This window comes from Gymnoscopelus braueri (assembly GCF_963280865.1).
Source record: "Gymnoscopelus braueri genome assembly, chromosome: 21".
In the NCBI taxonomy this organism is placed as follows: Eukaryota; Metazoa; Chordata; class Actinopteri; order Myctophiformes; family Myctophidae; genus Gymnoscopelus; species Gymnoscopelus braueri.
The window spans coordinates 49,821,239-49,837,748 of NC_137623.1; the positions used below are offsets into that span (position 1 = coordinate 49,821,239).

The window sequence follows — 16,510 nt, forward strand, 5'->3', positions numbered from 1 at the left end:
GCAGTTTTCCGTTTGACAAAGGGTTTTAATCACTCATTAAAAACGACACTCGCACACACGTGGAACACAGGTGAAATATGGGGATACAAGGCTTCTGGAAATTATTGACCATTGATTGTACTTGTACAGTACAGCAAACACGTACATGCATAGAAAAGTGTTTGTTTTTTTCTCTCCATTTTGACTTTCATTTTTTTCCCTTTGTTTTGTAAAAGGGTAGGCATAATAGCTATGGCTTCAAGTTCAGCCTAGATACAATTTTTTTGTATTACCTATTAAATTTTAACTATGTTACCACAAAATTGACTGAAATAAACTAAACTATTAAGTCAATCATGCAACAAATTCCCTTATTGCCTATACTCTGTCAGTTCTAGTTGTTTCACCTCTCTCCTCCTGACAAACTTATAATCAGTCTTATAATCAGTCTCTTGCTTCCGCAGAAGCAGGGACGTGTGTTTTCAATGTAATGTAACCTCAACATGTGTGTCAAACACATGGAAAGCCTGCATCAAAATGTCAGGATAGACCTGGGACCTGTTTTAACTTCCATTATAAGTAATAAGACACACACACACGCGCGTGTGCGCACACACACGCACGCACACACGCACGTAATAATTATATTAAATATATTTATTTTAAAAATTTGAAATATGTAAAAGTTCATCAATATACAGTACAAGCATAATCTACAAGTAGGCTACTCAGCGATATAAAGAACAGATAAAATACAGTATGTACACCATGGCAAGCCAATTGAAAATGTTGTGTTTTTACACTAGATCAGTTTTTATACTATATCAGTATCAAATATGAGTTAAAACATTTAGTTGTCCATACAACTGAGGTACGAGCAGCTAATCATATAAAATACATATAAAACAAGGTGCAAATAACACCGTTCTGGCACTTGGGTATGTTTTGTAAAGGCTTTCGTAGTTTTCTTTTTTCTTTTCCTCTTGGTTGTCGTTTTCAGGACATCCCGATTCCGACCAGCAGTGCAACGAGGAAGGTGAGGTTCCCGAGAGAAAACACTCCCAATAGCATCAAATAAAAGCTGTCCTGCAAAGAGCACAAAAGTTTACAAGAGTATTAGGGGTGCAACCGTTAATAGAACGTTTTGATTTCATACATTTTAGCCAAACATTTCCCCTAAATTTCAAAAACTTGAAAAAAAGTGAAAATAGACGATCTAAAAGCTCACAACACGTCGCCATGCGAGGTGGGTGGGCGGAGCTTATCGAAAGGCTCATTGATTACATAAAATAAATCAAACCGATCTACTGTACAGTGAGGCTCTAATTCTAATATCATCTGCTGTTGTGTTTTGGTCTTACCTTTGCAGAGTCACTTTCTTCTGAATCTAGAAGGGAAACAGAAGAGTTTAACGTGCTGAACTGTAGCGTGATCTAGTATGAGAGTGACGACACTAGCGTTGACTCCCATTGTAAGAATGGAATGCGGAAATGCTCGTTCTATCTCAATGAGATAGTTCCAATGTTTGGAACTACAGTCCATAGCGGCCCGCTTTGCGGCGAGATGTAGCATGTCAATACTCTCTCTCTCTATGGGTCTGCACCTGTTGTTACTGCCGTTACAGTGTGTGTTGTCATGGTTCCCGTAGTTTGTTTACCTTTGTGCAGCCACCTGTTGTGAAGGTCAAACAGGATGTAGAATAAAGCCTCCCAGGCCACGAACCCGCCCATCACCTTCATCAACCATTTGTCCTCTGTGCCGTCCATCCACTTGAGGCCTGTGAATATGGCTGCCACTGTGTGATGAAATATGAGAGAGAGAGAGAGAGAGAGAGAGAGAGAGAGAGAGAGAGAGAGAGACAGAGAGAGAGAGACAGAGAGAGAGAGAGAGATTATGGATGGATGGATGGATAGATAGATGGATAGATAAATCCATCGTTTAAGTTGGGTCCTCACTAATAGTCATAATACATTAGAATGTGTCTCATAAGAGACACAGACCAAGATGCTTCAGAAACCCGCCTACCAGTGACATCATCATTAGGCAGTTTTTTTTAAATGCGAGAACTATGGCTTCCAGTATGCTAACTTTCCAGGAATAGAAAGCCTGCAGTTTCTATTAGCTTGGATTCCCCATTGATGATGTCACTGGTAGGCGGGTTTCTGAACTGTCCACAGCCCTCCTCTGAGACACCGAGTCCGAGGCCGAGTAGACAAAAATGGTCCCATTTTATCATGAGCATTAGTGAGGACCAATTATATGAAGATAGATTGAAACTGGGTGAAGTGGGCCTTTAACACGTCAATGACACTTTCAGTGTGTCATGGCCTTAATAAAACAAGACTAAACTGGGTTGATGGGAACATAAGACTGACCCCATACCCTGCTCACTTGTTTTAACTCTCTCTTGATAAGAGTTTTAATAAGAGTTTAATCTTCTTGATAAGATACATAAATGGAATACAGAGATATCACATAAATGATTTATAGCAACAGTTCCTTACCAGCCAAGCCTTTGATTGCTACTGCATTCAGAGAATGAGACCAGTTAAACAGAAACCGCCTGGTGACGAAAGCAAGGTTTAATGAATATTAAGAAATATTAAGCATATAACAACGCACACACAATCATACAAATAACATGGCAAATTATTAGAGTGTCAACTCTGGCAGTGTACAAATGGAACAAAATCATTTGTACACTTTTTGTTTTGTTTGGTTAACAAGGTAAAGCTCTATAGTGTGATAGTAGTCATTGTTATAGAGTGTTTGTTCAGTAACAGGGGTCTCCCTGTCTCTCCAGCTCTTTGGTAAACGGAAAATACATTTTCAGTTCAGGTTGCCGATTTCATCCAATCAGGAGAGAGAACCCCACAAATATAATTTATCAGCTTAAATTCAGCTTAAAAAGAGTGTTCTAGTTTCAATTGTCAGTTTTTTTGTTTTGTTTCTGTTTTTTAAAAACAATTTCACTTGTTTCTCCTGTATGAGTTCTCTCTCCTGGATGAAATTGGTATCCCAACCTGAAAATTGTATGTTCTGTTCTGAAGAGACAGAGACAGTTACTGAACAAACGCTTTATTATGGCAATGATTGCCATCAGAATATAGAGTTATTGAAAATTTATTTTTAACAAATAAATCTCACTTAGAGCAGTGGTTCTCAACCTTTTCAGGCCGCGACCCCCCAAAAATAATCATATTTGAACTGGGGACCCCCAAAAATTATCATATTTGAACTGGGGACCCCCCACCCTGACAAGCACATGGAATTGTAGGAGTTGAGGCATTACATTAGACTACATTTTAGTCTGTAATAGTTCCACAGATAAATATTGTGAAAATAGCTGATCTACAAGCTCACAAAGCCTCGCGAGCTTGTCGATCTGCTATTTTCACCATGTTTGCCTTTTTGTCTCCGCCGGAGGCGGAGAGTATGTTTTCGCTTCGTCCCGCTGTGTGTTCACCTCCCTCCTAGCCAAGCTAACATTGGTCAAGCTCCACGTGACACGTGTCAATATGTTGACACCAATGCCTTTGATTGGCTAGAGGGACGCATGACGAAATAAAATCCTATAAATAGGTGTGTTTATGTTTTTTCACCCGTCCGTGCGTGTGTGTGTCCCTCTGAGAACACCTAACATTGGTCAAGCAAAGGCGCAGAAGGCCAAAGCTAAGAAAGCATACTCATCTACAACAGTAACACACACTGCATGAAAAGAGGCATTAATGGGCAAATTCTGGCAATTGCAGTTGCTCAGTAAACCCGCAGTTTGCTGGTGTTTTTGTATGTCATTGGAAATTTACAGTTGAAAATGTTTACTGTGAAATTTGTCTATATACATTTGGAAATCAGTGATTTACCGTTCCTCTGCCAGACAAAGACCCAGCAGGAGACTGGCCATTTCCTTTGACATCCAAATTCACTCTTTGTTTAAAGAGGGGGTCTCTCTCCCCCTCTCCCTCTCCCTCTCCCCATTGCCAAAGCAAAAATGGAACAAAACTAAAATATAATTTTCAATATTTTTGTTAAGGGCTTAATTTGTTAATCTTTTTTTTTGTATAATCTAAGAAGTGAATAAGAACATTTCCCATATCTGTTCCCAAGAATACAATAGTAATGTAGATGTCGGGATGAGGGGTGATGAGGACAGGTTAACAGGAAGAGGGTGTTTTATCAAGCAAGAGATTTTCAGGTTTAAAACATTGGTGCAGAGTGTTGACTTTGGGTTCCTTCGCTGTGCTGGGTCCTCTTTTTTTTGGGTTCACTTAGTTTTGTCTTTAATGAACATGAAGATGTGTATTGCTGTTGGAATGTTGCCATATAAAGAGTCTCTCTCTCTCTCTCTCTCTCTCCCCAAATGAGCTTAATCAGCAATAAAACACAGGTTTGGCAGGTTTACGTTGCAAAAATGGAACAAAACAATATATATTTGTTTCAATATCTTTGTTAATCTATGTTTTTTAAATAATCTAAATCTAAAAAGTAATTTAACTTGTCTAAATCTTAACTATGGTCTTTTGAAAAAAATCACATTGCAATGCTTTGTATAATGTAGGGCTTAATTTGTTAATCTATGTTTTTTTATGTATACTCTTAATCTAAATCTAAGTATCTTAACTAAAGTTTTTAATTAATTACATTGTAGTAAAAAGTGCAATAGTTGCCTCTGAGATGTTATAAAGTATAACAACATTTCCCATTCCAGACAGCTTTGACCAAAGTTGCTAATTATCATGTGAATGCTGCAGTGTCTCTCTACAGCACAGCCATTCACAACCAATGACTTTCCTTCTCAGTTTGGCCAATCAGGTTATCACATTTTTGAAATCTTAACTGCCATCCACTGCAGCCAGATGAAAATCAGTTGACTTGACTAGCTGACTGACTCAACATACTTGAATTAAGGTAAGCTTCAAGCCTACATGACGTATTTATAAATTGTTAGTAGGATACATTATATTGTATTGCACTAGTATCACAAGAGCATAATATTATATGCCATGGATTACTGTAGCAGGAAACCTGGAACACTTTATGTCGTAATTGTGAAATTTGTTTGTTTTTGCAAACTAACTGAATTTGCATTTATCAATTACATGTCTGCAGAGTTGTCAGATTATTTGTTTTTTGAAAGAAAAAACCCTCTGTTACATGTATTAAGTTTACAGTTTCCCCTTAGTTATCTTTGAGTTAATACATAAATTTCCTTTGGGTTTTACTTAGTTTTTAGGCTACTTCAGAACTAAGGACTGAGAATTCCACTGATTCATGCATGCTGTGTGTGTCCACCCAAGGAGAGAAGGCCTTTATGCTTTTATAGTCCCAACTAACTTTGTGAATCATTCTGTTTGCAGGAGACTGTGAGCCGTTTACACAACTCTGAAAACAATGCCCTGAGACTTGATTCACAAGAAAGGTAATGAATTGTTTGTTTGTATCACTGTGTAATTTACCCCAGCTAAATAATAACAATGCATAACATTTATATAGCGCTTTTCTTAGTACCCAAAGTCGCTTTACAACAAAACAAAACAAAACAAACAACTTTATCAGGAGAGAAATTCTTAAAAAGGCTAAAAAGAAAACATTAAGCTAAGACTAAGGGAGATTTGAATTAGGGGGAGGGGGAAGGTGGGGTTTGATATAGGCTTTGAACAGGACGGGGGTGGAGGTGTGAGTTCCAAATGGGGGTGGCTGCAGTCTGCACTCTGCAACTGGTGTCAACTGGAATCAACTAACATGCTGCTTTTCTATTTTCAGTATCAATTCTCCACATAATCTTGCAGCGATGACCCATGTTGGATCAGGTCGGCATTGCTTTCCCTGACGTAGACCGTGTCGTTATAACGGGTAAGAAAATATATGCTACTTTTACTTAAGTAAAATATATAAGTACATCTTCCACCAGCGTAGACTTTTACAGGGGCCAGTTAAAATTGCAGTCACATGTAAGTTCTCTTTTAGAGCAGTGTAGATGTGGAATTGTGTTGTTTGTGTAGATAAACAACTAAATAGATCCTAATTGTATTTTCCTTGTATTTTAGCTGCTTGCAGGACCCACTTGAGTCTCTGAAAAGAAGCCATCGCCTGGACCAGCCAGAGAATAATGACCAGAAGAAAAAGATGAATGCCTCAATGAAGAGCCGACAGAGAAGATTGAGGGTAAGTTATATGGAACTGTTTGTAAGATGTTTTTTGTTTTACATTCTGTGTTCCTGTAATAATGGTAATTTAATACATAATTTAATTGCTATTCTATGTTTTACAGTTGATGACCACCAGGACTGCATGTCTGGAGACTGATGGAGAAAGGCCATGCTAAGAAGTTCAGAGGAGGGAGACAAGCCGGAGGTGCCAGAGGACAGAGTGGGCTCATCAGCTGACCAGGGGCCATGGCAGCAGCGAAGCCAGAGGGAAGGCTGGAGGAGCGTGCCGAGATGTGGAGGTCTGTGGTCCACTCCAGACATGGGCAGCCAGAGACCAGCCCATGGAGAAAGAATCCTCTCGTCGGGCAGCCAAAGACCAGCACATGGGGAGAGAGTCCGTGTGTCGAGAGCAGTGTCGAGAAGGAGCTGAGGAGACCAGGGTGGGGAGCCACCACTCCACAGAGCCCAGGCTGCTTTTATCGCCACACAATTATGACATTGAACAATGGGTGAGCACATCTGAGCAAATTGCACATAGGCCTACTGGATGTCAGCAGGACAGATGAGTGGGCAGTTTGCCTGGTTCCCCCGCTCACCAGCAGCACGTGCCTAATATTATTTTAATGGACATTGACTCTATGAACTAAAGTGAACGAGAACTACAACCAAGTGTGTGAAGATGTTTCCCAGAGCCTCTACCAAGCCCATGTTGATTGAGGAGCTTGGAGAGAGGGGGGGGGAGGTGCGAGTGTCCCCATGGTCTTGAGGAGAGGGGTAATATATGTGTATTTATATGCATTCCTCCTCCCATAGCCTGAGAGGGGGAAAGTGTGAGAGTGTCCTGTTCAAGTCCAGAAGATTGAAGAACTTGGAGAGGAGAGGACTGTTGTGACTGAGATTCTCCCATAGCCTGGCCAGCACCATGAGGATTGAAGAGCTTGGAGAGAGGAAATGTAACAGCTCTCTGTTCTGAGGTCCTCTGTTACTGAGGTTTTGCACAGTTGAATTTTGCACAATGATTTTAAGTATTTATTGAATTATAATCATGAAGGGCAAGTGCAATGTGTAATGGGTATGAGTGTGATAAGAGAGCAATATGTTTGAGTAGTGCAATATAGGGAATGCTGGGTGATTATTGAAAGCTTAACATGTCCCTGTAAGTTGTGCCTGTGGCCAGAGTAATTGGGCTGGACCAAGTTAGAAGGGCAGAGGGTGGTAGGATGAGAGCTGGACACCACCATGTCACCTGTGTGGCGAGCTTCATGTGTTCATGTATTGTTTGTATTGTCGGTGAACAATCAAAATAAATACACCTTTTTGGTTGTACCCTATCAAGGCCTCTGTACTAACTCCAACCGCAAGTCGGGCATTCTCACAGCGCTGCACTCAGTACCACACTATGAGCTTGTAGATCTGCTATTTTTGAATAGCCAAAGTATACTGTATACTGTTTTTTTATTTATCAATAAACACAATTTACCTGACTGAGATTGTTGCCTATTTGTTTTCAGAATCATGTATGTATATATGTGTGTGTGTGTGTGTGTGTGTGTGTGTGTATATAACTAAATAAATAAAAAAAAAAAATATATATATATATATATATATATATATATATATATATATATATATATATATATATATATAAATAAAATAAGGGGGGGCACCACCCCCCTAGATCCCTAGGAGGGGGGTCACCTTGTGAGCCCCCATCCCCCCCCCCCCCCCCTCACAATGTGACCCCCAAAATAAGGGAGGGATGATTGCCCACCTAGTATAGGTCACAGCCAATCATAGGTGGCTTATTGCACATGCTCAGTAGCATTACTCTAGATAGGGAGGAGGGGGGAGATCTCCCCCCTCCCAAATTGTGGAAATCCAGGTTAGGGCTGAAGGTGTGATTTTCTGGCAGCAGCCCCAGCAGGGGGTCACGCATACTTAATTTGGTACGATACCAGTCTTTACTGACTCAGAAAACTTTGAGTTTTCCGAGTGGTTTAGCTCATGTAAATACAGGAATTTTCACTGAATTTACATCTAATTTTCATCTGTTTTCATAGCCGGAAACCTTGTTTTTTGCGCAGTGACAGAAGAGGACTATAGAGTTGAATTGATCCCACAACAAGGCCGAAGTCTTAATACTGTAACAATTGGCCACCTTGATCAAATACATTATGTAGCACTAGAGAAAACTGACATAGATCAAACACACCAATCAACTGTTGAAACTGTTCAAGACAATGAAGATGAAGAAGACAGACAAGCATTTGAACAAACCAGTCAATTACGACGACTCCCATATGACACATTGCTTCAAGAAGAACATTTTTTAGATGCAGACACTACATATTCAGTCGCCCCTGCAGAACACCAAAAACCACGCGCATTCTACCAAGACGACCCGTTCTACCAAGACGACCCGTGCTATTAAAATAGCACGGGTCTGCTGGCGGAGACTTGTGCTCTTTCTAGTATTTTTTTTTCACTGTCATCTGGGGACCCCCACAAAATCAGGTGGCGACCCTCCTGGGGGTCCCGACCCACAGGTTGAGAACCACTGACTTAGAGCACCTTTTAGTGAGAGAGTATACTTACAGGTGATGTTGTGGAGCGCAGCGGAACACAGCCACGGCAGGCTGGATCAAACTTAGAATCATCACTAGACACCCCAAGACTGAATGAGCTCCCTGCAAACAGTGGCGGAAAGTAACTAAGTAGTACATAGTAGTAGTACTCAAGTACTTTAATTCAGTACGATGTTGAGGTATTTTTACTTTACTTGAGTGTTTCCATTTTTCAACACTTAACACTTCTATTCCACTACATCTCAGAGACATATACAGAACTTTTTATTCACAATGTCTCGCTACAAGAACAATAACAGTACAGGTCCTTACACACTCACGAATGTGACGAATAAACAATCTGAAAATATATCTGTGAATATCAGTGAATATTTCACATCAAGCACTTACCCCACTCCAGCCCCGACGGTGAGAGAACACGAGGATGAAAGCGATGCAGGTGGCTACCACGGTCAATATCATCAAACCCACATGAACCTGGACACACACACGCACACACACACACACACACACACACACACACACACACACACACACACACACGCGCGCACACACAGTATAATCGTAATGAGTTACAAAATGTCAAATAAAGAAAAAAGTGTCTCACAACAGTACTGTAAATAGCTGATCTACAAGCTACATACAGGAGAGGGTTTCCATAATACAACCATTTGAAATGCTACATTCCTCGGGTTTTGCATGAAGTGACAGTAAAACTCTGAGGTCTCACCAGGAACCAGACATCTTTGTCCAGGCAGCCCTGACCCTTGGCCACGCCCTTCATATACCTGGCTACCAGCATCCCCAGTGTCCCTGTGGTCATCCACGCTATCAGCATCAACGCTCCTGAAACAACCAGCACAAACTGGATTACACCAGATTACACTGGAATACACCAGAATACACTGGATTACACTGGATTACACCAGATACACTTTTATTCAATTATCAACATAATTTTAGTAATCAATAATCAATTTAGCTTTACTTGGTTCAATATCATAGCTACTGTACATGCATATCTATATGGTAGTGGTATAGGATAGTGTTTTATATTATCTATATGTTAAAGGTACATGAATATATTTATGATTTATATATGTTACAGGAATATATTTATAATATCAATATCTATACAATCTATATGTTACAAGATCATAATTATCATAATCTCAAATTATTTTTCTTATTTTACCGAATGGGTTCCCAGATTGTAACAATGTAATGCATACAGTATGGAGATGTCAGTACATCTGGACTGAGGGTCATGAAATGCATCACAACAACATGCATCACACAGTATATGATAACATATGCACACCATAATTGCTCCGATGGGAATTCATTACTCATTACTCATTACATAACCCTTCAGGATGTGTATAGAGCAGAATGTGGTTTGCACTAGAACACACTAAAAAAGAGAGAGTACAGATGTAATGAAATGGATCGGTCCAGGCGTCCAGCATCAAATTTATAGTTTAGAAAAGGAAGCGCTGCCTGGGTTCAATCACAGTGGCTCAAAACAGGTGCTCTTCAGTGGAACAGGTATAGGCATAGAAGCAAAGGAACCCAAAGTTCTGCTTGTGGTGAGGCAGACTATAGGGAAAAAATACTGAGGCACTGTCTTCAGGTGAAAAAAAACATAATTAATTTTACAGCTGAGCAAGGCAACAGCTGACCAAATTCCTAGTGTTCCAGGTGAAAATGTGTCTGCTCTTTTAGTTTTTCTGTTTTCTGTTTCATCACTTCCAATTGGTATCCTGACCTGAAATTGTATTCTCTGTTTACTAAAGAGCTGGAGAGACAGGGAGGGAGACCACCTTGAAGTGTGTACGCGTCAGCAGAACAACCCAAGCGAGGGAATGGCACTCACTCAGTCACTCAGTGTGTATACTCACCATGTGCTTTGAGGATGGGGGGATATGTCCATACAGTTTTTTCAACAAGCTGAGGCTGTGAAATGTCCACCTTGGTGTCACTGATGATGGTGCTGGTGTGGATATGGATCTGACCTGTCCAGTGAAGAACAATGGATTGGAGATATTTGGAGATACAACTTAAATGTGTTTTTTCACAAATTGACAGTGAAATTGACGTTGAACTGGTACGGGTTAACATGAATAGAAAGATTAAGGGGCTTAAGATTAAGTGTGTTTTTGAGCTGCCATGCATTTCTATGGTAAAGACTCCATGCCATGCATTTCTATGGTAAAGCCTCCATGCCATGCATTTCTATGGTAAAGACTCCATAACTGCAGTTAGCCTACCGTCATGGCTGGGTCCATGGACCATCATCACATAGTAGGGTTTATTGAAGCCGGTGGTCCTCTGAGTGGAGATGGGGTTCATGGAGGTGAAGGAACAGCTGATCACCCCGTCCTTCATCCAGCCTTTCACATCTGAAACGTTCCCCTGGTGGAGGTAGAAAATAATACTTTGTTGTTGGAAACAAAATGAGCTTTGCCAGGGGTTCTCAAACATTTTCATGTCAAGGACCCCCAAGTTGACATGGATTTGACCACAGACCCCCATCAGAAAATATTTTGTGCCACGGATCCCCAGAAGAGACAATTTGTTACAAATAGAAGCTCTAACTCATCGCATCATGTGAAAAATTCTTCACAAATCTTCACAATTATTGTTTCCCCAATTTTCAAAAGTTTAAAAAAGAAGGAGATCTAGAAGCTCCTATCTTTGTGAGCTTGTAGATCAGTTATTTTAGATTTAGCTGAGGTATAAAATAGGACTAAAGAGGTTAAACTGTTTGATTGAGAATCACTGCAGTGCTCTTTGCTAAATGTCTCCTAAGTGTGAACACACACACACACACACACACACACACACACACACACACACACACACACACACACACACACACACACACACACACACACACACACACACACACACACACACACACACACACACACACACACACACACACACACACACACACACACACACTCTTTTAGACAGCTACTGTACTCCTGCAGAGATACAGATAAAATCTGAACAGCCTGGCTGTTCAGATTTGTTCTCAACACTTTAACATGAGTGTGTGAAGGTTTCTCTGTACCAGAGGAAGAGTGCGCGGTCTCTGTCTTCCTGTAGAAAAGGCATGCTGCACCTCGACCATTCCACTGCTGTTCACTACACAGACGTAGATGTCATCATTACCCTGGAGAAAAGAGGAGAAAGGATAGACCACTGAATTTGTGTGAATGAATATATACTTAACTTCAACAGTGACGGAAGAAGTACTCACATGTTTTACTTAAGTAAAAGTATCAATACTGCAATGTAGATATACTCTGTTGAAGTAGAAGTCCTGTATTCAAAATGCACTTGGACGGAAGTATCGGCATCAAAATATACTTAGAGTACCAAAAGTAAAAGTACTGTGCAGAATGTCCCATTTCACAAGTTCAAAATGCATTAACAATCTTTTGAAAATAGCTGATCTAGATCTGCTATTTTCCAATGGCCGAAATATATGATATGGCTGAAGTGGTTTGTAATATAATAATCAAAATTATAATCTATCTATCTACATATATCATACTTGTTATTGGAACAGTGACATTGTGTTTACCATCATCTGGTCGTCAGAGAACCCGAAGGCCACGTATCCCACTGAGGGGCCGGTCATCTCAAACTGGACGGCAGGCTGGCTGGTAGACCTCACCAGAGCCGACATGAAGTAACAGCTGCTGCTGCTCACCGCCGGGTCACAGTTCACAGGCTGGCTGAAACACACCTTACTGACTCCACAGCCTGCACTGGAGATGAGGTCCTGATGGGGGATAAGAGAAGAACAGAGATACTGGAGATGAGGTTCTGATGGAGGACACAAGAAGAACAGAGATACTGGAGATGAGGTTCTGATGGAGGACACAAGAAGAACAGAGATACTGAAGATGTTGGTCTGTGACTTTAAAGGGATAGTTCACCCCAAAAAGACTTTAATTTCCTATCGATTGGTCATCCCATGGAGACTTGAATTCATGGATACTTTTTAGTTTTTGTCGCATTCCTAAGCCAATAATTTGATGACCGGCAGCGGTTCCGGTAGGAGACACAAAGAGTTTCCTTTGTGTCTCCTGCCGGAACCGCTGGTCATCAAATTATTGGCTTAGGAATGCGACAAAAATAACCATGAAATGAAAGTCTCCATGGGGTGACTAATCAATAGAACGTTTTTTTTGGGGTGAACTATCCCTTTGAAGGTAGTCTCACATTATGGGCTTGGATGGCCGGCCAGCGGCGAAGGCAAGCGGTGACAGGGCTACGCCCACTATGTGTGCGTGTTTTGTTTTTTAGGTTTTTACGCGGGGACCCCCCACCCTGACACGCAATTGGAATTGCAGGACATTACATTTGGTTTGACTTGGTTCCACAGATAAAATATTGTTAAAGTATTTTAACGATTTTTGCCTCTCTCCTAGGTGATATTTGACAATTTGGCCAATGTTTGACAATTGTTTCATAGAACAGTTTGTTGATTACTTTTGACGCAGCAATGGTCAAAAGTAATCAATGTGCAGATACCCTGTATATACACCTATACTGTACAGCATGTTGGTTTGTTTACTGTTGAGTGAGTGAGAGGGACTCCTGGGGGTCCCCGGATCCCCGGATCCCACTTTGAGAACCAATGACTTAGCTCACTGAATGTGAGTCATTTTCTATGCACTCCCTATTCCTACTGATGTAAAGTATCTCTATAAAGGTTCACAGTCACTGATTGTCTTTAAATCAGGGGTTCAAAAAGCTTTTCAGTTCCAGACCCAAAAGAGAAATCTAGTGTCGCCCCAGGACCCAAAAGTACAAGAACACATATGAATTAATCAATCACATTGTGCGCTTGTAGATTGGTTATTTTCACTATCTAAAAAATAAACACACAAACAAAAAAATAAACATGCAAGCTAACAAACTAACAAATAAATAAATAAAAAAGGCCTGTGACCCCAGGTGGGGTCACAGCCTTTTTTAATCTATGTATTTACGTTTGGAAAACACTGCTTCAAATGACTTACTGTGGGTAATGGTCCTGTCTTATTGGTTGAAGAGGAGGAGCTGGTGTTGACGTTAACACTGGACGCAGCTGTGGTTGAGGCGTCATTAAGTGCACTGTCATTATTGTAAGACGGTGTAGTTACACGGTCGTTGTTGTAAGACGGTGTAGTTACACTGACGTTACTGTATGGCGGTGTACTTGACACACTGACTTTACTGTACGACAGTGAAGGACTTCTGACTCCTACCCAGTACGTACGGTAGCTCTGCACAAACGTCGCACTATACAGGAAAAGAGGCACAGAATGTATGGAAATATCACGACCGTAGCACTAGTATTAAAAATACTAACATATAATTGTCGTTGTTGATTTGAAACCCTTTTCACATTTTAATGTATTTCTTCGCAGATAATAACATGCCCAAAATAGGGACGCTATAGGTTGAAAGTGGTTAAGTGTGTCTGTGGGTTTCATAAATACTGAATCAATGAAAAAACTACTTTGGACATACAAGGTTTCCAACTCGACAGCGAGGATATGTAATAATATATACAAAGGGCATACATAACAAATTAATCCTAGAAACAGAAAAGCAAGACATTTTACAGTAATTACCGGAACTGAATGGGTTTGGGTCGTACGGTGGCTGCTGCTCTCCATGTGACTCGTACCAACGTCTTCTGAACCTTTGATGTGTGTGATACTGCAGACATCTACAAGAAAACACAAGACACTTCCACAATTCAAATGTGACCAAAATGTCTGCAAGCATTCATACATTCCAGAAGATTTTTTTGTGATTTATTAACCTACTTTCTAAAAAAAAGGGGGAGGAAAGTATCTGAAACAACACCCAATGTCACTCTTTTTAGCAAACAAACACTAACAAAAAGGATTCTGATGATAAGACAATAACACAAGAAGTTGTCATTTTTATTTAAAAGTATTCGTGTCAGGTTTTGCAAATGACTTAAGTGAGTGCTGGTATTCTTTTCTGTGAACTTTATCCACCTGAACCGTGCACCCTGTACATTTGTACTTCGAAAACTCATCTCATGAGTGCTTGCTTCTTTCCTTTTCAGGGTTTGCATATGTTCAGAATCCACTTTGTGTGCTAAAAGAGTGACTTTGAGACCTGTTTCACTGTGCAGTGTAAGTCGATATAAATACATTCCATCCACAAAACACACACCTCCAATCATTTGATGTTGATTCTCTTCTCCTGTTCACGTGTATTAGGGCACTGGTTCTAAAACATTTTCCTATCAAGGAAGTAAATTTACATCTACATACCAGTAGATGTATTTATGCGATGCAATATATATTCATATGTATTTATGTGTTGTGTCACTGCAAAACTGTGGAATAAAAATGTAATATATATATATTTTAAAGGTAGGGTAAGTGATTTTCTTTTGTTAAAATAAGTGTTAAATATCTCTATATTCTGATAGTACTCATTGCTATAGAGTGTTTGTTCAGTAAAAGGAGTCTCCTTGTCTCTCCAGCTCTTTATAAAACAGAAAATGCATTTTCATTTCCAATTTTATCCAATCAGGATAGAGAACTCAATCAGGATATAGATTAAACAAGTGAAATTGGAAGTGATGACATTAAGAAATGAGCATGCAAAATTGGAACTAGAACACTATACAAATTAAGCTTCAAAATGGGTACTTTCTCCTGATTGGCTGAGATTTTGACACCTACCGGAAAATGTATTTTCTGTTTATTAAAGAGCTGGAGAGACGGGGAGACTCCTGTTACTGAACAAACACTCTATAGCAATGATTACTATCAGAATATAGTGCTTTAACCTTTTAACAAAATACTTTTTGTTTTAACCCAAAAATATCACTTACCCTACCTTTAAAGGAACCCTAAATGTATATCTATTTGGCCGCAGACCCCTATCTGAAAAATGTTTTGTACAAGGAAAGAACTGTGTCCAAATTGTGTCAAACCTTTTTTTGCTGGGGGACCCCCTGGAAACCCCTCAAAGACCCCTGGGGGTCCCCGAACCCCACGTTGAGAACCACTGGGTGTGTCACTGTCACCGCAGCTAAAAGAACAATGAGGCCAAAGTAGGGAGGCCCCGGTTGAAAGTGGTTGTAAGTAAAGTGGTTGTAAACAATGTGTTGGTCACTCACAGGTGCTCCGTTACAGGTGAGAGTCTGAGCCAGGTGATCTTCAACAGTGAAGGATCCCAGAGGAATGTCGTCTCCTCCCTCCTCTCTGGCTTGTAACATGAAGCCCATGAATGGAGACGATGGATCCTGAGCCTGCAGTTCAACTGGAGGAACAACAATACAGTAAAACTAAGGTTCAAAGGAAATTATTTTGTACAGAAGCAACGTGACAATGAATGTTCCGTTATCCAACCGAAAGGAGAGAAAAGCTCAAAAGATAAAATGAACAATGAATGAATGAATGAATGAATCAATCAATCAATCAATCAATCAATCAATCAATCAAGCAATCAATCAGCAATTGATTATTTTAATAGTATGGGGTACTGTACATATATGCTATTATACTGTAAACACTAAATAAATGGTTCTAAATGACAATCTAAATGTCTCTATTTGCCTCTAAATCATAAGGAGAACATCGTTTTTGGCACAGGTGCCTATAACTTTGATCAGAGGTGGGGGGAGTCGCGTCAGACATGAACAAAGAGCATTACTGCATCAAAAGTAATCAACAAACTATGCTATAAAAACTGGTCAAACATTGGCCAAATTGTCAAATAATATAAGAAAGAGGCAAACAT

General features: G+C 40.1%; 1 protein-coding gene across 1 annotated transcript; it reads right to left on the minus strand.

Moving 5' to 3' along the window:
* Window positions 1–634: 634 nt before the first annotated feature.
* On the minus strand, window positions 635–16,027 carry LOC308076771 (putative ferric-chelate reductase 1). Its single transcript, XM_080417245.1, has 14 exons — window positions 15,888–16,027; window positions 14,353–14,450; window positions 13,756–14,017; window positions 12,309–12,509; window positions 11,793–11,894; window positions 10,984–11,128; window positions 10,615–10,728; window positions 9,444–9,559; window positions 9,104–9,190; window positions 8,724–8,815; window positions 2,484–2,542; window positions 1,637–1,774; window positions 1,341–1,366; window positions 635–1,065 (listed from the first exon to the last, which is right to left on the minus strand). The coding sequence occupies exons 1-14, from the start codon at window positions 15,993–15,995 to the stop codon at window positions 976–978; spliced, it is 1,638 nt and encodes a 545-aa protein (XP_080273371.1). The 5' UTR covers window positions 15,996–16,027; the 3' UTR covers window positions 635–975.
* Between the last annotated feature and the right edge of the window lie 483 nt (window positions 16,028–16,510).